The sequence below is a fragment of the Crotalus tigris genome, unplaced genomic scaffold, assembly GCF_016545835.1.
Source record: "Crotalus tigris isolate CLP2741 ecotype Arizona unplaced genomic scaffold, ASM1654583v1 scf7180000024383.4638030, whole genome shotgun sequence".
NCBI classification, from domain to species: Eukaryota; Metazoa; Chordata; class Lepidosauria; order Squamata; family Viperidae; genus Crotalus; species Crotalus tigris.
This window is the reverse complement of record NW_024100553.1, coordinates 990,226-1,012,319: the sequence shown is the minus strand read 5'-3', so window position 1 is coordinate 1,012,319 and position 22,094 is coordinate 990,226. Positions and strand designations below refer to the sequence as shown.

General features: G+C 39.8%; 2 protein-coding genes across 6 annotated transcripts in view; one reads left to right on the top strand and one right to left on the bottom strand.

Moving 5' to 3' along the window:
- LRIG1 (leucine rich repeats and immunoglobulin like domains 1) overlaps nt 1–7,456 on the top strand; it is a 137,905-nt gene extending 130,449 nt beyond the window's left edge. For both annotated transcript variants that reach the window (XM_039328765.1, XM_039328764.1), the window contains 2 exons: nt 642–938; nt 4,228–7,456. In XM_039328765.1, the coding sequence (XP_039184699.1) occupies nt 642–938; nt 4,228–4,415 (485 nt within the window). In that variant the 3' untranslated portion in view covers nt 4,416–7,456. The remainder of the gene's footprint in view (nt 1–641; nt 939–4,227) is intronic.
- Nucleotides 7,457–8,720: 1,264 nt separating this feature from the next.
- Nucleotides 8,721–22,094, bottom strand: part of SLC25A26 (solute carrier family 25 member 26) — a 149,105-nt gene continuing 135,731 nt past the window's right edge. For all 4 annotated transcript variants that reach the window (XM_039328633.1, XM_039328635.1, XM_039328634.1 and 1 more), the window contains 3 exons: nt 20,300–20,364; nt 19,176–19,249; nt 8,721–10,361 (listed from right to left, as the gene is read on the bottom strand). In XM_039328633.1, coding sequence (XP_039184567.1) covers nt 10,290–10,361; nt 19,176–19,249; nt 20,300–20,364 — 211 coding nt within the window. In that variant the 3' untranslated portion in view covers nt 8,721–10,289. The remainder of the gene's footprint in view (nt 10,362–19,175; nt 19,250–20,299; nt 20,365–22,094) is intronic.

Below are 22,094 nucleotides of genomic sequence, written 5' to 3'. Positions count from 1 at the left end.
AGGTGGTCCTTGACTTACAACCACAACTGAGCCCAACATTTCCATTGTTAGGCAGATACTTGTTCAGTGAGCGTTGCCTTTCTTTCTTGCTAGAGTTGTTAAAGTGAATCGCTGCAGTTGTTAACTTAATAATGTGGTTGTTAAGTGAATCTGTCTTCTCCCTTTATTTTGCTAGTCAGAAGGTTACGAAGGGGATCACATGACCCCGGGAACCTGCAGCCGTCATAAAACACATGCCAGTTGCCAGGCATCCAAATTTTGATCATGTGACTCTGGGGATGCTGCAATCATCGTAGGTGTGGAAAATGGTCCTAAGTCACTTTTCCCAATGCTGTTGTTAACTTTGAACGGTCACTAAACAAAGGGTTGAAAGTTGAGGACTACCTACAGTTCAAAAGAATTGTGGCATATGCCTACTCAGCTCTGTGGAACAATGAAGGGGGCTCTCTAGCATGAAACACAAATACAAAACTCCAGAATTCCTAACCAGTCATCCTTGTTAATTGGGAATTTGGGCCACTGACCCAGAATAATATACTTGGCCTACCTATCAGTAACGGGCAGACTCATGAAACCATTGCTATTTCTTCTACCTGAATATAATTCCAGTTTGTTACATTTGTCTTCCTTTCTACCTCAAGCCTATAGCCTGCCTGCCGCTTATACTGACTATGAGGGAAGTGTGGGTACCAAGAACGTTTATCCCAAGGATCCAGATTACTATTCTCTGGCGGCAGAGGCCAGGACTCCGAATACTTCCAGTAGCAAGGAGCCCGACAAGCATGATGGTGCACTTACTGCTAACTGTCCTAGCCCTCTAAAATGCAGCACGAATACGGACAATAGAAAACCAGATATCAGTGGCACTATTTACCCTAGCAATCATGACAGGATGTCAGCGGCTTGCCCAAGCAAGTCACCTCTAGAGGACAGCAAAGGTATGTGCCTATTTTTTTGATTTAGTTCTTAAAATACCTCCCACGCTTTTCAGGTTACCTTTGGCAGTCACTCACTCTCATCTCTCTCGTAAGGCACCTGACTACAAAGGGGGAAACTGTTTCTAGTCCCGCTTTAGGCATGAGAGCCCAATGGGGTGACCTTGAGCCAGGCACTCACTCTCAGCCCAACTCGCCACAGAGTTGTTTTTGTAGCGACAATAGAGGGAGGAAAGTGTGTTGGTTATGTTCGCTGTTCTGAGTTATTTTTAAAAAGAAAAAGTTGAGATGTAAATAAATATCTCTGCATTTAAAATGGCAAGATGGGTGACGGACAGATATATAAGCTTTAAGTAGGACTAGTCTCTTTGCTGCCATTTAGTGGCCATTTGGATTGTTCTAGCCCAGATACGGTAACCCTGGCTTAGGTCTGTTTCAAATTGGTCCATCCTTTTCCTCAAAATGATCCCTTTGTAGTTGTTATCTTGTATTTGATTTTTCTTCTAGAAGCATATAGGAGTCCTCTGGAAAATAAATAGAAAACCAAGATTGGCTCTTGTTGTTTTTCTTTTTTTAGTCAGCATTTTTGCCCAGGAGGACTGTTGGAGTGTAGAAACCAAACTATTTCTGGCAAAGAATATAAGAACTGAGTGTTTTAGTAAAGAGAAAAAAAATAGATTGCTACAGTAAACCTATTATCCAGAAATTATCATAAAACAATAGAAGAACAAATCCGAATCAAAGTTTTGCGTAGTGGTGTGGCTCAATAAGAGGATTTAGTAACCTGGAATGTAAATGAAGAGTTGACATTCCTTTAAAAATAAACATAACATTTTTATGCTTGACCCTCAAATATGAAAATAATTAGAGAAACAAAGTATATCTTGGGATATCATGTAAGACGTATGTATGTAAGAAGAGAATTTGGCTGGAATATCTGCCTCCCTAGAGCCACAAGTGCAATAGAGCAGAAGGAAGAACATTAACACAGGCTGTAGAAAAGGCCCTTCTATATTTTTTGTGGTTTGATTGTGTAAATAGCCTAAAATAGAGAGCTTATACCAACTTAACATTTGGTGATAAAATTCTGATGATCATTGTCCCTAATTCATTGATTTGGCCTCCATAAGGTTTAATTGGTCTATATATTCAGGAGAAAGGCTGAGATTAGATAATTCCTCCATACAAGTCTGATACCAACAAAATTGGCAGCTGTCTATCAGTACAACCTTGCAGAATCAAACAGGTTTCTGAAGGGTGAAGTTAATCTTGCTCCAAGCTGCCCTTAATGGTTGGTACACTAGCTTCAAGCCTCAAAACTGCATTAGGAACACATTTTGGAGACTTGAACAGAGTCCAAAGAAAGTTTGATTGAATGGTCTACAGTGCCTGTAGGTTTATAAATAGGCCAGGTTGAATGCCATACAATAGTCAAGGAGCTATTTTAGCGGTAAACAATTTAATTGCTGCTGGAATGTAATTTGCCCCAGGGTGCATATAAAACTGGGTTATAGCTAATGTAGTCCTTTGGGCAGTAGAAGTGACAGAACTACCCAAACTGCTGATCTTCTAGAAACCTGAAAGTCTATGCTGAATTACTTGAAACATTTAACTTATTCTAATGGATAAGCAAGCCAGGTTCTAACCAGGATGATCTAAGATATACTACTGCTTAGTGCTGTAATATATGGCCAATAAATATGTAAATCATTCTGATCTGACTTTATACACAGGCTTCATTGATTTTAAAGCAATGTTCAGTTAGTACTCTGAGACATATTGAGTAGATTATAAAAAAATCAAAATGTTTAGCTTTCTCTGATATAAGACGCACAAGTGATAATTGATTCTCATGCACTAGAAACGATTGCTCAGGTCTGCCAAATGGTTGCAAAAGTTTCCTTATTTAAAGCAGGCCTCGATCAAATTAGCAATAGGATTTAGACTTATATACCGCTTCACAGTTCTTTACCGCCCTGTCCAAGCGATTTACAATGTCAGCATATTGCCTGCAACAATCTGGGTCCTCATTTTACCGACCTCAGGATGAAAAGCTGAGTCAACCTTGAGCTGGTGAGGATTGAACTCCTGACAGTAAGCTCAGTTAGTCTGCAATACTGCATTCTAACCACTGGGCCATCATGGCTCTAAAGACAATTCTGTATCACTAGCCCCTATGGGTGGGGGGAAGTCAGAGATTTCTGCTGAATTTCCAAATCTTGTGTTGGGTGAGAACCACTAGTGAGGCTGGGTCTCTCTTTATGGACTATAGCAGTGATGGCGAACCTTTTAGACATCGAGTGCCCAAAAACCTTCCCGCCCCCCACTTGTCACCACTCTGGCCTGCCCTGCCCCCACCCTTCCGCCCGCAGGGCCACCTACTGCCTCCATGGCCTGGTGCAGCAGATTGCTTAGGCGGCCCTGCAGCACCATGATGGCCATGCCCTCCACCCACACCATGCATCATCTGCGCGTGATGGGGCGTGAGGGCGGAATCTTGTCCTTGCTACCCGGCTGCCATGTCCTTGGCTGTGCTGCCCCACTCAGGCTACATCCGGGGGCAACTCTCCTCTGAGGAAGGGACCATGGGGGGAGGCAGGGCTGGGGCGATGGCGCAGGTGCCACAGAGAAGGCTCTGAGTGCCACTCACGCGTGCCATAGGTTCGCCACCACTGGACTATAGAAATACTTTATAGCAGGGTGGGCAATTTTCCCAAAGGACCACATGAGCCACTGGGACTGTTGTGGAGGACCAAACCAACAGCTCCTGGTTGTGCTCTGCCCACTCATTTGCATGGCCATGCTTCGACTAAGGCAGTGGTGAGTGGCCGAGCCCATGTCTCCTCACATGACTGTTACCACCGCCGTGTCAGGCTGCTTCAGGTGAGGGGTAAGTGCTGTGCAGCTGCAGAAAAGCGCTTTCTCTCCTTGCTCTCCTGCATTCGCCAGCCAACTGAAGGAGCGCAGTTTTTCCTCCCGCCCTCGTAGCACATTTATTTGCATGTGATTTCTAATTTCCAACTGACCTCTAGCAGGCTGGACAGGGACAGCCCAAAGGCCTGTGGACCATGAAAGGCCCAGGTCTGCCATACAGCAAACGTTCTCTGGCATCAAATACAGCCCAAGTTAAATTGTGAATGGAAAAATCAAAGCCAGATACAAATAAGATTAAGCAGAATTAGATTTTACTTATACTTAGGCCTCTGTACAGAGAAAGAGGAGGTGGTAGAAATTAAGAGCATAGTTTGAGAAACTCTGTCCTTAAACGTTCTTGCTTTTCATTGTCTTACAGGTCCTTCACAGCTCTTGGCCGACTGTGAGCCTTATAACTGTTTATTGCCTGGTGAAGGCTCTCTGCTACACCAAAAAGAAAGTGCTGAACTATCTGAGGCATTACCTGGGGGAGAAGTGCAGCCACGGCTTGTCTCCAATGGGCATTTAACAAGGTCACTCACCTCACTCCCGGAGTCCAGCCACTGAAAGGCTGACAAGGGACCCAGGAAACTTGCGAGCGTGCTCCCTCTGTCTCTCCCACTTATTTGCACAGAATTATCTAGGCTACTTCTACCTCAAAGTCTGAATGGACAGCTTTGCAAATTAAAGAAAAAGTGACAACTCCATGAGGTATAAGAAGCAAGCTTGAGTAAGGGAACAGAGCACTGTTTCTGCGTTGCCCGCTTGTAAATAGTTGTTAAAACTTCCCTGAGAAGGATCAGTGGCTCCATGTTGGCTTGCAGATAAAGCACAGAAATGCAAAATGTTACGATGTAAAGTGAAAGAAGTATTTGATAACAAATGTGTACATAAGAGTTTTCATATATATATATATATATGAAATATATATTTATAGATATTTATATATATAAATATCTATAAATATATATATATCTTTTAACAGAGGCTGTTTTATCCCTTGGTGCATGTGTGACTGAGTGAAATTATATAATGCTGACAATATGCATTGTTTTTTCATTGTTAACAGTTTTTTCTATTTTTAAATCTTTTCCACCCATCTCCAAGATAAATAGTTCTGGTGTCGTAGTTAAAACTTTTGAGGTTGGGACCACAAACTTTACATAGGGAAGATCACACTGATAAAAATGCCCTTTCTATGGTAACCCACTGTAAAGGTGTGCTATTTGAGAGAAGTGCTCTACCTTCAAGAGCTGAACACTTAACCTTCAAAATGTGTGCATGCACAAGTGACATTTCTATTGAGACTACAAGCTGAAGAACTGTGTGTAGGCTCAGACATGGAGCTGAGGAGAGTGTTCAAGCAGATTAGGTGGAATGTGTCATTTGCCCCAGTGTTCTTTGCCAATCACCTCTCAAATAGCTAGCATTGAACTGGTTCGTTAGTTTATCTTCTCAGAGATATTGATAGCACAATGGTGGACAACACATTTCTTCTGTAAACTTGATCCCAAGTGAATCCATAGGATTGTAATGCTCTGAGCTTAAAGCAAACTAAAGTCTGCTCTTGTAACATTGCTGTGCAGGGGTAAGCCAAATGCTCCAAGGATATCTCCAATACCTACTTTTTGAAACATGACTGAATCAATGGCAGAGTTTCTAGTTGGTGTAAATTGGCTTGCGCCAGAGGAGGGAGTGGCAGTATACAGGAATTTTTTAGGACACATTGAAACATTCTAGCACTATGGTGCCTTGTGGAATATATGCCTATCTATACAGTTTCAACCTTAATATAGATGCAAGCAATCTTGTGTAAAATCCTGACTTCTGTTTAAATATTAAATGTTCATTGCACTAGCAATGATCCTTGTGGAACAACATTTAACTGCCAAGCTCCCCTCAAAAAGCAGAAGGAGTAAGAAGATTATAGAGACATCCTCATGCTGTTTTATTTCTCATAGGAAGTTATTGTTTTCTCTTGGCACCTTGGCACCATTTTTAGAGATTTCAAAATATATTGCTAATATTGCTTATGCAGTAACCTGACACACTGAACAATCCTTTTGCACACGCACACCTAATTTCCTTTTCTTTTCAAGTCAGACTTAGAATTCAGGTTCATAGATAGTTGCTCAAATTCTGAAGGTCTTCTCTGTATTGAGAGAGACTTTTGACTTAAGATCTATCAAGGAGAATTATTCAAAAAGCGTGGATCCCCTTAGGCTACTCTGCTTTAATTTTTATACAGTTTTAAGTTCAGTTAAGTGTTCAACACAAATATGAACACATACATAAAAACTGTTTTTATAACCTAAGAGTGGATTTTAAAAATAAAATTGCTATCTTTTTTTTATATTGGTACTATGTAGTTCCCAAAAGTCAATTCTCCAGCCCACTTGACCAATTGTAGCTCTGACCCAAAGTTGGTAAACATAGGTTAGGACATTGTCTGTAGGGCAACATCAAGTTGTGTGTGTTCTTCTCCTTATTTTCTTTACCTTGACTTAAAGGCCAGTTTCAGAGAAATAAAGATAGGAAACGTGATTTAGTTTAGGATATTAGGAGTTCGTATTAGGGACATAATATAACAAATGCTTTATTTGTGGGAAGGGCAGAATAGACTTGATCTACTCTGAAAACCAAGAAAAGCTTTTTGGTATGTTCTTATATTTACAGATTGACTGTAAAGGGAACTTTGACACCAGATTTTTCTCCTGGAACTCTATTAAATAGGCATTAGAAGGCCATCTGGCACAGGTTATTTCTCTGTTGTGAGGTTTAGTATCTTGCTACAGCAACTGGATAGGAAACAGCCAGAGGCTTTGGTGTGCCATGTGCAAGCCTTTTTCTACATAATTTTGTGAGCAGAGGGCTTTCTCTAATTAATAGGAAAGCTGTGGTAAAACATACTCTCTCCCTTTAAGTAAGGGAGAGCTTTTAAATATCTGATTACTATGGCATCAAATTACTCTTCCTTCTCCTTCAGTTGGCAGATGTATAGCTTTATAAGACAAGTTTTGTCATCTGCTTTTTAGCTGAACCTGGACTTTCTGAAGTAATGCATCATTTCATCATCTCCCTATCTCCAGACAATTAAACATACTCGGACTTTGGAATAGGAGTCCAATGATATAAGGTGCCAACTTGTAGCTTATTTGGTGATTTTAAAGAAAAAGGGTCAGCTAATAGGGAAACATATTCAGGGTGCATTGTTTGTCTTGTTCATAAAGAGAGTAAGTGACATGCTTTCTAAAGAAAAGTGAACTTGTAAAGGTTTGGTTACTAGATGAAAAAGGTAAAGGTGAAGATAAATGGGGAAAGGCATAGGAAAAAGGTATCACCATTGGAATTGCTAAGCACATTTGCCATATTAACATTTTGGGAAATTTAGTTTTGGATGTTTAAATGTTACTTCCACTAAATATGTGAATCTGCTGCTTCTGAGAGGCAATGTGAAAGAGGAAGTATTAATTTTTGTGTAAAAAGTTATTTATTTATTACACTAATATGGTACAATGTTGTACATTGAGAATACATTGTAAAGATATTGGAAGTGTTTAACAAATGGCATTGAAGTGTCTTTAATAAAGGTTCATTTATAATATCAATTATTCTGCCTTGATTAATTAATCTGCTTTTTTTATGTAATTTGGTTTTGAGAGAAGTAAAATGAAATTCTGCATTGCTATGCTTCCTGGATTTTGAAGACTTTTTACAAGGCTATGACTGTTTCATAATCCACTAATAATGGGTTAGGATGACCAAATGGAACTTGTGTTTGAATATCAAGAGTATTTATAGCTCAGAGTTAAACAATGAGATTCTTAGTGCTTTCTTGAGTTTGATTGTTTTGTTGCAGATGTTTTACTATCCAAGTAGTGGTAGAAGGGAGTGGGATGTGAGTATCAAGAACCTCACAGTTGTATTTAAATAATTAGGATCATGGACATGGTCCATTTCTGAGTCATTCACTAGTTCAATGAAATACCTGTTATCTTTAATGAGTTTGGGGTGATTTAATTGCCAATTTTAGCCAATGTCCTACTATCTTGTCTCTAATGCTGTTGTCACCCAGAATCATCCAGTTCCTACTGGAAGAGTCAGATCTGGTTAGTCCATGGATACAGGACTATTTGGAAAATTTAGGACTGTAGGATAAACTGGTGGTGGTGTTTTTTTAAGTGTTAACTTTGGAGAATTGCAATAGCTACCCATTAACAGAAAACTGCTTAGAAGTGTCTGTGTTATATCACCCAGAATTGAACTCAGCTTGAAGGAGATGTCTTCTGAATGACAAGAAACCTATACCTTAACCACCAATTAGGTGGTTTCCTTGAGCAAAAGACAGTCTCACTTATATTTCTACAACCTTACATCCAATTCTGCAACGTCTGGGCTGGAAAGAAGCTTGGTGTGAGTTCAACAGTGCCTACTTTTGAGTAAAAAGTATAGGATCACTGAGTTAAACTTTTGTTGTTGTTAATTGCGAAGTTGTGTCTGACCCATCGCAACCCCATGAACAACGTTCCTCCAGGTCTTCCTGTCCTCTACCATCTTCTGGAGTACATTTAAGTTCACACCTACTGCTTCAGTGACTCCATCCAACCATCTCATTCTCTGTCGTCCCGTTCTTCTATTGACCTCAATCTTTCCCAGCATTAGGCCCTTCTTCAGTGAGTCCTTCCTTCTCATTAGATGGCCAAAGTATTTGAGTTTCAACTGGCCTTCTAAAGAGCAGTCGGGGTTGATCTCTTCTAGGATTGACCAGTTTGAACGCCTTGCAGTCCAAGGGACTCACAGGAGTCTTCTCCAGCACCATAGTTCAAAGGTTAACCAGCAACTCTGAAGGGAAGACATACAAATTCTGCAGGAGATAGTATGAGGTCAGCAGAGGACTTTTGAAATGGCTGGATTTCAAGAAGCCGACACAAAAATTAACTCACTAATGAAAGAAAGCAAGAAAATATCAATAGGCACTTTTCTTAGTTTATGTCAGGCTCCCTTCCCTTCCAGGGTTATTTTTTTAGATTCTTTTAATTAAAGTAGCTAAGTGGAACTAGCCTGCTGCACAATGAAATGCAAACAACATTTTTGTTTTCAGTGCCTACATAGGCCCTATAGGTATTCTTCGAAAATGCAAATAGTGAACGGCAACAATCCAAAGCTTGGTCTGGAAGTATACCCATCAGGCAAAACCCAGGTAGACAAAAGTAATCTGGGATGAATAGCTCTTGGGGTGAGCCATCATTATGGCAGTCAAGGTCATATATTGGAGTTGGGATGCAGCTCAAAATAGCCCAGATGGTGGCATGCAATCAAAACCTTACAACCCTATGACTTTTGACCCTCCTTAAGGATTTGCAAGAGTGCCCTAAAAATTCCCAATGTGTTCTTCAGCCACCAAAGCCACCTTGCCCCTGTGCACTGTGCTCTCTTTGGACTCAGCATCTGTTGTGGTCCATCACTATCCCACTCTGCCTCTCAAACAAGGTCACTCATTTTTGTGACTGTCCCTGGAGAACAGGAATTGAGATTCTTCCCCTTTCTGGATATCTTCATTTTTTCACCTCCTGAAAAACTGATTCTTTGGAAGCAAGGGATGGGAAAGAAAAGAAAAAAAATGAGCTTGCTCTTTTTTTCATGGGCAACCTTGTTAGGCGGTAAAATAATACAACATTGTACTCAATCAGTACTAAAGAAATTTGAGTCTAATTAAAAAAGGCAGTCTTGCTTATCCAAGCAAGAATGCTGGCTATGCACCTGTAGGTATGAACAGTGGTCTAGATTTTCCAAATGGGTTTCAAACAAGAAACAAATGGCTTTTTCCCCTTCTATACATTTTAAAAGAAAGAAAAAAAATCATTGCTTCTTCGGTCTCTCCTCCAGAGCATGGCAAGTCTTCAGTCATGTTAATGATGCTGTTTTCTTCTCTGGGGTGACTCTGTTGCCATTCTATGATGAATATGTGTGGCTGCTATGCCATGGAGACCAAGCTGTCATTTGCACATCACGCTCCCTAAAGTGACTGCTAATGATAATGCTTTTCAGTCCCTTGGCTGGAGCCCCTAAGTAAGTTCTTTGCCCCCCAAAGTTGAATTTTTTGGCAGACTCTTCTCCATGAGCTCACCACTATAGCAGGACTCTCCATACATGGCATTTTTGTTAAGGAAATGGAATTACAGGCTTTCTTGTTCTTGTTTAAATAGGGAACATGAAGTCTGGGCTTCTGAACAGCTGCTGAGCCACAGGAGGTAGGAATGGCAGGGAAAGGGGGAAGGGAAAATGGGGGGGGGAGAGGAGAACAGAAATGTGTGGGAAGTAAAGGAATAACTTTCATGAATATGTGTTTTCTCTTAGAATTAAGGAGGACTGGCTGGGTGGAATAATGTCTCCACAGCTGTTCCTCTTGACCAAAATCATAAAAGTAAGCTTCGGATCTTGTCATACATCCCAAGAAAGATAAAACCTCCAAGGCTGATTGAAGAGATTCGAGGGACGATGCCGGAAAACAAGCTGGAAGAAAAGAACAAAAGTCATTTGACATCTTAGAAGTTCTACCACTAGGATGTTCTCTCATTCCACTCCCACAAATACTGTAGAGAGGTTCCCCTCCATTTTAAAACTGCTTCCCTGAATGTCAACTTGAGTTCAATTTATTTGTAATTGACGGCTGCATGAGAGCAGATTTGGGAGCAAGGCTTTCTGAGATGGGGTCACTTTAGTGAGGAGAGAGTTGGGCCCTTTCCTACCTCAAAAATGCACCATCTAGTTCAGTGGTTCTCAACCTTTTTAATGCCGCGACCCCCAACCGGTTGTAAGTCGAGGACTACCCAACCGGTCGTAAGTCGAGGACTTTCCCTGCCCGGGAGCACCGCGCATGCGTGGTGCCACCCCCTGCGCCAGCCAAGGTGTAGCTGGCAAGCGGCAGAGACGGCACAGGCCAACCACCGGCTGGGCCACCAGCTGGCCCAGCCCAAGGGAGGTAAGACACCCGCCGAGCCCCACGCGCGCCAGCAACCCTCCCTGCACCTGCCGGCCTCCCACCTCCCACCCCTGGCCCTCTTTTACTTACAATTTTAGTAGTTGCTCAGTAGGGAGGGGTGGAAACCTCCAGACAGCTCGCCTTTGCTGCAGACAACTTGAAGCACTGTTTGCAGAATGGGATTTTTGGTGGGCTCAGCAGGGCAGAGACAGCCTGGACAATTCCTATTGGCTTTTGAAAGCCAATAGAATTAGACTCTATTCAAGAGAGTCTATTCTATTGGCTTTCAAAAGCCAATAGAATAAAAGGAAGTAGTACAGCTAAGGAAAAGGGGGAAAAATGACGGACTGCGTTGTTTGGCGACCCCCGTGAAATGGTCGTTCGACCCCAAATGGGGTCCCGACCCACAGGTTGAGAACCACTGATCTAGTTGCAAGCTTCATGTCAAAAAGTGGCACACCAGGGGCCACAAATAAGCTGAGGCCATCACTGTCCTCTCCAAAATAGGGCTCCCCTATACAGTCCCCAACAAGTCCAAATAATGTGACAGAAAAAAAGAAAATAATCAAATATAAGAAAGTAAATCAATTTTTAATGTTGAACTCTGGTCCAAATCAAGTTCTTGTTCATGTGTCCAAAATAACATTTTCTTTCAAATTCTGAGAGATGAGTTTATATAAATTCTGCACATGGGTGTTTCCCGATATCCAAAATGTGTGGGTTTATCTCATAAAATATATCACTGAATTATTTTTCACAACAGGCTTCTGCATGTTTCCTGAAAGATTCATGGATTTAAAAAACTTAGACAAGCATGGGCAAACCAGACAATCACAAGGGGGTTCATGAGAACTCAAACACAAATTGAATACTGGGAAAATAATAAAAGAACAAATAAAAGGAAGAGGGTCATTCCAGTGAAATAGATACACTAACCCTTTACTCATAATCCATCCTTGCTCAAGGTTTGGGAAAAGAGCCACAACTTCAAGCCTTATTGAAGGGAGCATAGGATTGGGGTTGCTGCAGCACCATGCTTCCTGGTCCCATCAAATGACACTGCTTTACATGTGCGACCTGGAGCATGTGCCTTCTGTTGGAACTTAAAAGATGGGAGAATGGTGACAGCCACACCTTATGTTAGGGATTTGTAGACAATAACCAGTACCCTGAACTGTACCTGGAAACCTACCAGTAACTACTGCAGTTCACAAACAAGGTGTTACATAGGCATACTGTGGTATGCCCGTTGATCCCACATTCTGGATTAACTGAAACTGATGCATTTCCAAGACAGCTCAAAACACAGCATATTGTAGTTGTCCATATATGAAGTAAACAAGGCATGAGTAACCATGAAAAGAGCCTTCTGGTCCAAGAAGAGGAACAGCTGACACACAAGACAAATCTGTTCAAAGGCCTTCTTGGCTACGGCTGCTACCTGATTTTCAAGCAAGAGCTGAGAGCGCAGGAAGACACCCAAATTGTGTGCCAGTTTTGCCTGGAACGGTGCAATTCCACTCAGAAGTAAACCAGGACATCAGAAGAATTATGAATCCACAGCCAGTCAGTCTTATCAGAGATCAGCTTAAGCCTATTCTTTAGCATCGGGACCCTGATATACTGCAAGGACTGGGTCAAAACTTTCCAAAGTCTCCCCCCACCTGAGTCCAAACACCTCAGCATATTAAACCTCTGCAATTCAGCCTCTACTTTAGTCCTGCAGTAACCCAGCACTCTTCATACTGCTCCTTCCAATGCCAACACCACAGCAGTCATTTCAACCCATTGGCTCCATCATCTTCAATAAATCTTGTTAAAGAAGACACTGTGTGCCTCATGCTTGTACTGCTACTTTCAATTTGAAACAACAGCCCAATAGCCTGTTCCATTTTGCTGCGATTACATTTTCTTTCTTTTTTTAAGTTTTATTACTTTTTAACAGAGTTCAATAATAATTATTGAACAAAAACGTGTTGTCTGAGTATTTTATTCACTAATACAAATTAAATTCCTAATCCCTAAATCTTTTCTCTAACCATTGATAAAATAGGTCCCAAGTTTGAAAATATTATGTTTCTTCTTAAAGTAAGTCTGTCCATTTCCGCACAGTCTAATATTTTTTTGATTATTTCTGCTTCTGGTGGTATTTCTTCGTTCTTCCAATATTGTGCAAGTACAATTCTTGCTGCTGTTATCACATGTAGAATCAAATATGTACTTTGCTTATCAAGTTTTTCTGGCATTATAACTAGTAAAAAAATTCAGGTTTACAGTCTATGTGTTTCTCTAACATTTTTTCTAACCAAGTGTGGATTATTGTCCAATATCTCCTTGCTTTAACACATGTCTACCACATATGATAATAAGTACCTGGTTTGTGTTTACATTTCCAACATTTCTCTGACATGTTTTTAAACATTTTTGCTAATCTTGTTGGTGGCAAATGCCATCTATAAAACATTTTATATAAGTTTTCTTTGTATGAAGCTGACATTGTCAAGTTATAGTTTCTTTCCCAGAAACTTTGCCACTTTTCTAAGTCTATATTATATCCAAAATTCTTTGCCCATACTATCATTGTCTCTTTTACTTGTTCATCTTCCATTTTGAAATTTAATAAAATAATTGTACATTTTTAAATTAACTTTTCATCAGAAGTTAATAATGTCTGATCAAACATAGTCTGTTCTTTGTAAAATCCATACTGTTTGATATCTTTATCATATCTGACTTGCATTTGTAAATGTGACCACCATGTTAAATCGATGTCCCGATTTTCCATCTCTTGCCTGGATTTTAAGTTCCCTTCAGAATTTAGAATATCTTTGTATGTCCATATTTTATCGAGACTGACTAGATTTGGATGTACAAATGCTTCCATTGTTGAAAGCCATCCTGGTATTTTCAAATAAATTTTACATTTTATTTTTTTCCAGGTTAATAATAATGCATTTCTAATGTAGCGGTTTTGGAAGTATTTATGTATTTCATTTTTTCCGTACCATAGAAAAGCATGCCAACCAAGTTGCAGGTCATGTCCCTCCAGATACAGCAATCTTTTATTTTTAAGAGTTATCCATTCTTTTGTCCATGTTAACACTGATGCTTGATAATATAAAACCATTTTCTGCTTATAGAAGACAGTTAGTTCTGAAAGTCACCTATGGATCATTCTGAGACTGTGTTCAATACTGCTAAAAGCAGATATAATTGCAAATGATGACAGTTTTTAATTTCCAGGCCTGTTAAATGGCTATTTGGCAGTTCTAGAGCCTATAGTATTTAATTTTGATCTGCCATTTCCAATGTTTACCCATAACTTAATTACCACACTAAAACCAGTGGTGGGATTCAGCCAGTTCGCACCACTTCGGCAGAACCAGTAGCTAATTTTTAGTTGCCCAGGCACAGAATGGACTTCCGGAAGCGGCATCCACACAGAGAACAGGTTGTTCAGATATTTGAATCCCACCACTGACTAAAACTTTTCCATCTCATTCAACAACCAATATAATCCTCTAAAATTCAGATCCACGACATATTTTGTGGATTCCTTCAATTGTAAAACAAGCTCATCAGAACCAACAAGCCTTTCTAAAAGGCTTGTTGTTGTTTTAACCAAACCAGCCACAATCAAAATCTCTGATTAATCTATAGACTTTGGAAAACATGAGAAAATTCTATAACACCCTTTTGTGAAGTCCCCCCCTCCCATCCTTAGCCACTGCTAAGTCAGATTCTTTGTCTTCCTTCCTGCACTTGTCTGTGGTCTGCTTCAGGGCTGTGGCAGGCATATGGAAATGTTTTATGGTTTCACTAGACAGCAAGCCACTGCATTACCATAATTACAGCTTTAAAGCTAAGTAATTTGTAGCAAGACAAGTCCTGACAGAAGATTCCCTCAGCAGACCAAGACGTATATCTGGAGATTAGAAGATTCCTACTGGAAAAAGATTAAGATGGCACCCAAACACAGCCAAAGAAATTGCCCCTATTATTTTATCTATTCAATTTCTCTTTCAAAGGGTAATTCCTCAATAGACTTCTGGTTTACCTAGCTCTTTCTTGTTCTGACTGTAGTCCAATCATTTAACTCCTTCCACAAAAGAAAATTTTAAGAATGACACACTTTAGTTTGGTTTTCTCATAATGCAAAGAAGGTAGAAAACAGATTTGCCTGAAGTATTTCATGTTCTTCTCAGCCGCATATAACTGTGTTGTTTTCCATGGCTATAGCAAACTTCTATAAGTTGTAGGCCACTCTTAGGCCACTAAAATAAATGAGGTGAAATATATGGAAATACGGAACTTATAAACCTCCCACCTCACTGCTTTAACACGCTGTGAAATCTTATTAAAGGTGCAGTGATAAATAAGGCCTGCTTACAAGACAGGTGTCAAGCCAGGACCAATTATTTCTAAATAAAGCTATAAAGGGATATAATCCAAAATAATTCTTGATCAGTATTTTAATAAATGTATTCCACTGGGTGCTAACACATGTGTGCTAAGGCAGACATGTCAAACACAAGGCCCGGGGGCCGGATGCGGCCCGCAAAGAGGTTTCATGTGGCCTGCGAAGCCATCCTGGAAACAGTGAGGGAACAGCCCCAGCAATCCCACCACTGATAGTATCTCCAGATAGGCAAGCTAACGACTGCATCAAGACAGTCAGGTTTAATTCTCCCTCCTGCTTACAATGGTTGCCAGCTCCAACAAGCATAAACTATGATGACTAACGCACATATAAGCTCAGAGAACTTGATAGTCCATCAATTGGTTCCAAATGCCCAATACATTAAAGTTTAGGATTGGAAAGGAATAGGAAAAGTATTCAACTGATAATCCTAACCACTGCAAGCCTGTCCTAGCTGCTGGTCAAAATATCTCAGCTAATAATTACTGCCTCGCATTCTGTAGGGCTGCATGTAATACCGCTATGAGGCATGATTAAACTTGGAAGCTACTCATCCGGGCATGGATTCGAAAGAACAAAACTGGTACAAATCTATGTCTAGTTTATGGCCCTTTAGTCTTTTTTTATAATCCCCCATTACATCATAGTGACTGAAAAAGAATTAACATCAGCAAAGAGAAGATGGGATCTTAAGCCACTGGCCTGCGCTTCGAGCGCCACTTGGAAGCAAATACGCAGCCTCTGGTTTTAATAAGGTGGCAGTCTGCAATCTGAGGCTCTACAGTTTCTCTTAGCTCTCTGTGAAATAACAGGATAGGAGATAAGACAGTCACCATCTATCCTCTCAGATGGACACAACGCTTGACACTTTTACTGTTTTGATTAACCACTTATAATTGGTAGAAAATCTTGCAGAATTGGCCTGTAATATTTCCAGCTGCTTTCCAAAACTTTCCTGAAGCAATGTTGCCCCAGCTTGCCACTTCTCCTTTCCTAGACATCGCTCAGAGCTATAATTTTTCTGACTCTATGATTCTAGACAAATTTCAGTCACTGAAATAATAAATAAATCCCCAGAACAACCAGAGGAATGTAATTGTAGGTTCCAAGCCTGGCAGCTGAAGGAGTCCATCAATTAAATGTGATTTTTTTTCAGCTACAATTTTATATAAATTGTATTCCTCCATAATTCCTCCAGCTTTCTACATTTATCGGTTCTAGTTAGAAATGCTTTCCATTACAGCAATCATGCCAGAGGAACACCCCAGAGCAGGAAGGCATTGTCAAGAAGAGCTCTTAGAAGGGCCTGGATCTCTTTAAGATGGGCCAGCATCATCTTTGGGCCATATACAACCCCTGCTAGCAGCCACACTACCAATTTTCATTGTTTTTTTTTTTCCCATGGAAACACATGGCAACTCTAGTATATCCTTAAACATGATTCCCAATTTTAGAAGAAAACCTTTACTGAAAAGCAGGGATTAAGAGTAATTCAGAATATTTTAGCTTTGGCCAACTTGCATCACTTCCTCATCCACATATATTTGAGGAAAATGTCCAATCACTATATTGAGCATTCTTTCTTTTCTTTTCTCTTTTCTTTTCTTTTCTTTTCTTTTCTTTTCTTTTCTTTTCTTTTCTTTTCTTTTCTTTTCTTTTCTTTTCTTTTCTTTTCTTTTCTTTTCTTTTCTTTCTTTCTTTCTCTCTCTTTCTTTTTCTTTCTTTCTTTTGTTCTTTCTTTTTCTTTTTTTCTTTCTTCCTCCCTCCCTTCCTCCTTCCCCTTCCTTCCTTCCTTCCTTCCTTCTTTCCTTCCTTCCTTCCTTCCTTCCTACAAACCTTATAATCCAGGGGTCCACATGTGTCTCCTTTTCATATTGGGGAACTAGCAAGGGCTGCTGTGGCTAAAAGCTGCTGTGACAGAATGAGATCACTGAGCACTGTCTATCATTGGGTTACATGACTGCCCAGACACAGACATCGTTCTTCTACCCTGATATGGGCTGGAGAGAACAGCAGATAATTTTTCAAGCAGACAAAAATTTTCTCAAGAAATGGGAGAGAGAAAATAGTGTGTGTGTGTGTGTGTGTGTGTGTGTGATATGCTAAAAGGAAGGGTAAGTTAAGGCTAAGATGAAGCAATGGCTGATAAGCCCTTTTAGACTAAGCATCTTCGAAGGTGAGGAAGGATTCTTTGCACTAGAACAGTGTGGGAGAAAATCACTGAAACATTTAAAGGGTCCACAGACTCCATTTCCTTTGCTTCCCAGCTATTGTATTTGTTTATTTTGACACTGTTTATTTTGTGACTTGTGACAAAATAACACTATTGTTTTAATACACTACATTTCACCAGGCATAAAGTGTCTGCTTACTGACAAATAATAGGCAGCTAGAAAATAGTATGCAAATTTCATGTCCTTACAGTATTTTTTTTACCCAAAAACTATTAAAAGCACACACACATGCACATCTAAAACAAACAGACATGCTAATTGCTTTGTAGTATAGAACTAATGAAACAGTCTTTTAATAAATCAGTTTGAAAGTTGGCTAAGAACTGAACACACTCCAGTTCTTAAATACTGAGTTCCAATATTTGGAGGGGGCTCCTACAAAGACAAGGGGGCTCACACTATTTTCCAAAGCACCAAAAAGGCAAGACAAGAAACAATGGATGGAAATTAGCCAAGGGGAGAAGCAACCTAGAAGTAAGGACAAATTTCCTAACGGTGAGAGCAATCAACCAATGGAATAGCTTTTCTTTAAAAGTTGTGGGTGCTCCATCACTGGAGGCTTTCAAAAAGAGACTGGACAACCATTTGTCTGAAATGGTATAGCATCTCCTTCTCAAGCAGGGGATTGGACTAGAAGACCTCCAAGATCCCTTCCAATTCTATTATTCCGTGTTCTGTGTTCCATGAGTTGAAGTCTACATTTAGCTACAGATGTTCACTGGCTGATTTAGGGCCACTAATTGTCTTGCAGCCTAAGTTCTTGTTGTTTTGGGGAAGATAAATTGGAGGAAAATGTGAACTATACAGTGTATGAACTCCTACAGGAAAAGTAAGTTAAATCTATGAAATAAAAAAAAGAATACATACAGTCAGTGATGGAATTCAAATACCTGAACAACCAGTTCTCTTATTCGATGCAGACCTGGGCCTCCAAAGCCTAGAACGGACTTTCAGAAGTGGCATCACACACTTTTGGTGGGCCATTCTAGGCCTGGGAGGCCTCCTCCAGGCCTCCGAGGCCTAGAACAGACTTCAGGAAGTGGCATCCATGCACTTCCAGCGGGCTGTTCTAGGCCTTGGAGGCTTCCTCCAGGCCTCCCAGGCCTAGACTGGACTTCTGGAAGACAGCTGGTTCTCCAAATGCAGCAAAATTTAGCTACCAGTTCTCCTGAACTGGTGCGAATCGGCTGAATCCCATCACTGCATACAGTAGATCTATAAATATTTTGTGTTAATCGTAATTTTCCTGATGCTCTTTGGGGAAAACTCTGCTATCTTTTGATTCAAAATAAACTATAGAAGGCCTTAACAATGGACTCAGACCAGTCACAAAACAGATTATGATTGTTAGCTTCCCTAAGCAACAAAAAAGCTTTTTTTTTCCCTTTCCCACTGTGAATTATTTACACGGTTGCAATATACACAAATTATGGAAGAAAAACAACTACTTGGTTCACAGCCCTCCACAAAAACTATCTAGCTGACATCAATTTAACTTTCTCAAAGACTTTCTCATGAATTATCACCAGACAGCACATACCCAAACTTTAAAGCATGGAACATTTAAGTGAAAAAATATACATATATGTTGCTTTGCTTAGACATTCAGGAAAAAAAGTAACGATTTTCCACTGAAAAAAATGTGCTTACATTTTCCCTCAAATCATCCCTGTCCCTTTATTTATCCTTACCCAGATATTCCTTGAGTTCTCCATACATCTTGAAGAGCTGACAACACATTCCCACTTGCAGTTCTGGAGCCAGTCTATTCAAACAAAGAAACAGATATATACATATAAAAAGCTGCCTCCAAGAAAACCATCATTTTATCCAAAATGTCATACAAACGTCTCTCATAGCTGGAACTCTTTCACTGAATTACTGAACTAGGAAACAATTATCTGCAATGGATATGCAATGGATAATAAATATTTAGTTCAGCGGCCTTCTCTGTGGTGGCTCCCTCCCTGTGGATCATCACCCCTGAGAAGATTGGCCACCATTTTGACACTCTTTTGAAAGGCCTTGAAGACATAGTTTTGTCAACAGGCCTAGGGACCCCAGGGAGATATGGAGCCCATCAAGTGGTTTCTTTGATTATTTGAACCAGGTGGGTAGGGGTTTATTGGGTTTTGAATTGGGATTTTACTTTTGTAAGTTTCCAGGAGTCACAGTGAGGGAATTCATAATTTATATAATTTATGTGAAGGCAACCATATCCATTTTCTTACTATATATTTGTAACATATATTTGCAATATAATATAAAATAACAATATATTTAGGTGTGTGTCATGTATGTGTTTCAGTTTAAGAGCGGGCAACTAAATTTCATTTTTGATGTGTGCCGTTGTGCCCACAGTAAAAAAATGACAATAAAGGTTATCTTACCTTATCTCTGTTTACATTAAATGGAGGCAAGTATATACATTTTCTTAATAAATAATAAATATGCCCTACAGCTCACAGTCAAGCACTTAAAGTTTCCCATTTATTCTACCAAAAAGATACTCGTCATTAACAGTACTGTAAATGTTATCGCCTACGAATATCATATCACACAAAAAAACAATGAATTGGAAAGCTGCTTGGTCTTTCAAAGATACAACTTTGCTCCTAGAACTAGTTTATTGAAGAAGACAAAGGTAGCAGTTCTTTTAGTCAATGCAGAAATGAAATATACCTGTTCTTATTATGATTCTTGTACTAAAATTAGCAATAGACGCTGGATTCAGTTTTGTTGCTGCAAGCAAGATGCCAGAATTATTAATCTGAAAACTTGTCAGCCATCTCTACACTCTTCTTCAAGTTCTTACCTTTGCCAACATAATTCTTGTCTTGGCTACATCTAGAGGAGTGGTGACTGCAGCTGCAAATCCACCTGAGCATATAAAAAATGCCAAATACAAGCAAGACTTTGTTAGTTTACAATGCAGGCTGCTTAGCCCCATAGTTCCCACAGCTTCTGCCAAATTCACTTTATGATTACACCTGAACCTTGTCCTTCACCTCAAGATTTATTTGAAGTCAGAGCCACATTGACTCGTGGTAATCAGTCCAAAAATGTATCTGTACGTATATGTATGTGTAGATAAACACCATATCTTTCTGCATGTATTTATTTATGTTGGATATAAAAATTCTCTGAACAATTTTTGTCTAGTCTCCAACCTTTCTTTTTAGAGGAACACTGTTGAGAAGATGTGCAGGCTGCATTTACAGAGGACCCCAGAAGAAATGGATTACCTGGACTCTTTTCAGACTGGTTTTCAGTTTGGATAAAGTACAGAGATGCCATTTGATTCCACTTGATGATGATTTGAAGAGGCTAGATTGGAGAGATGTGATCATCCTGGCCACCTTAAATCTCTCAGTGATTCTCAATTCCTCAATATCTTTCTGTCCTGGCTACATGAAGAGAGATGGACTGACTGACTGACTAATGGTCCTCCAACTTTCTTTGTGGCTGATTTTATCAGCTTTGGGGGAAGGGGGGGGAGAGAAGGTCATCACAGGATTCTGAACAATCTCTTCCCAGTTTAGCTTTCCATTCTATCTGAATTACAGGAATTACAAAAAGAGTAAGAAAGATTGAAAAAGTCCTCTAGCTAGATATAGGAGGTAGAAGAGAAAACATGGAAGGAGATGCAAGCTAAAAACATAAAGGAAGAGTGAACTATACTTATCCCATCACTACTTTCACTAAACATGCCTACAGTACTTCACAACAGGAAAATGAAAGACACAACGTTCAAAGAACATGGCTTTCAGTAGATTCATGTACCTATTCATTTACTCATCATTCCCACCAAGAAAAAAAATTGAGGTCTAATTCAAGAGGTGTTTATTTGTTTATGTATATTTATGGAACACAGCAGTGCAACTGAAATCAATGGTACGGAGGATGGTGGAGCATCACTGAGAAAAAACAAAAATGGAAATGCAGTTAAAAATTACAACATCTACAATTAATAGGCAATTGGGAATCCTTGGTATATACTATATCTCCCAAGGTGAGATCTCTTATCATCCTGACCCAAGCATCTGAGGGAACAGCTAAGTGTTTAATGTGCCTTTTAAATGGCAACTGGATCAGGTGAACCATATGTCAGAGGAGATCCTTCTAGAGAGCAGGTGTTGCAACAGAAAAGCCATGTCTCCTCATTCCCATCCCATGATGTTCCTTCACCAGTGAAATCTGAAGCACGTCCATTGCGCTAGAATGTGTAAAACTGATAGAAACAATTGGAGAAAGCAATTCCACAACCAAGCTGGTCCTGAACCTGTGCCATATAGGGGATAACCAAGACTCTGAATTACATATGGAAACTTATTAGGACCCATGAAGCAGGTATGTTACATGGCCCTGCCAAGACAAGATGGCTTGACTGGCCAACTCAACGTTTCAAATCTCCAGAGCAAAGGCAAAAGCTATTCTTGGTATCATGAAGCTTTTATGACTCATTTCTTAATAAGTTGTGCTGTTCTTAGATTAGTTATATATTACATTGTTTAGACAACGATTATGGATTTATTGCATTTATATTGTATATTAAGATAATTAATATCATGTGGTATTTTTATGCCATAACAGGTAAAAAAAAGCACCAC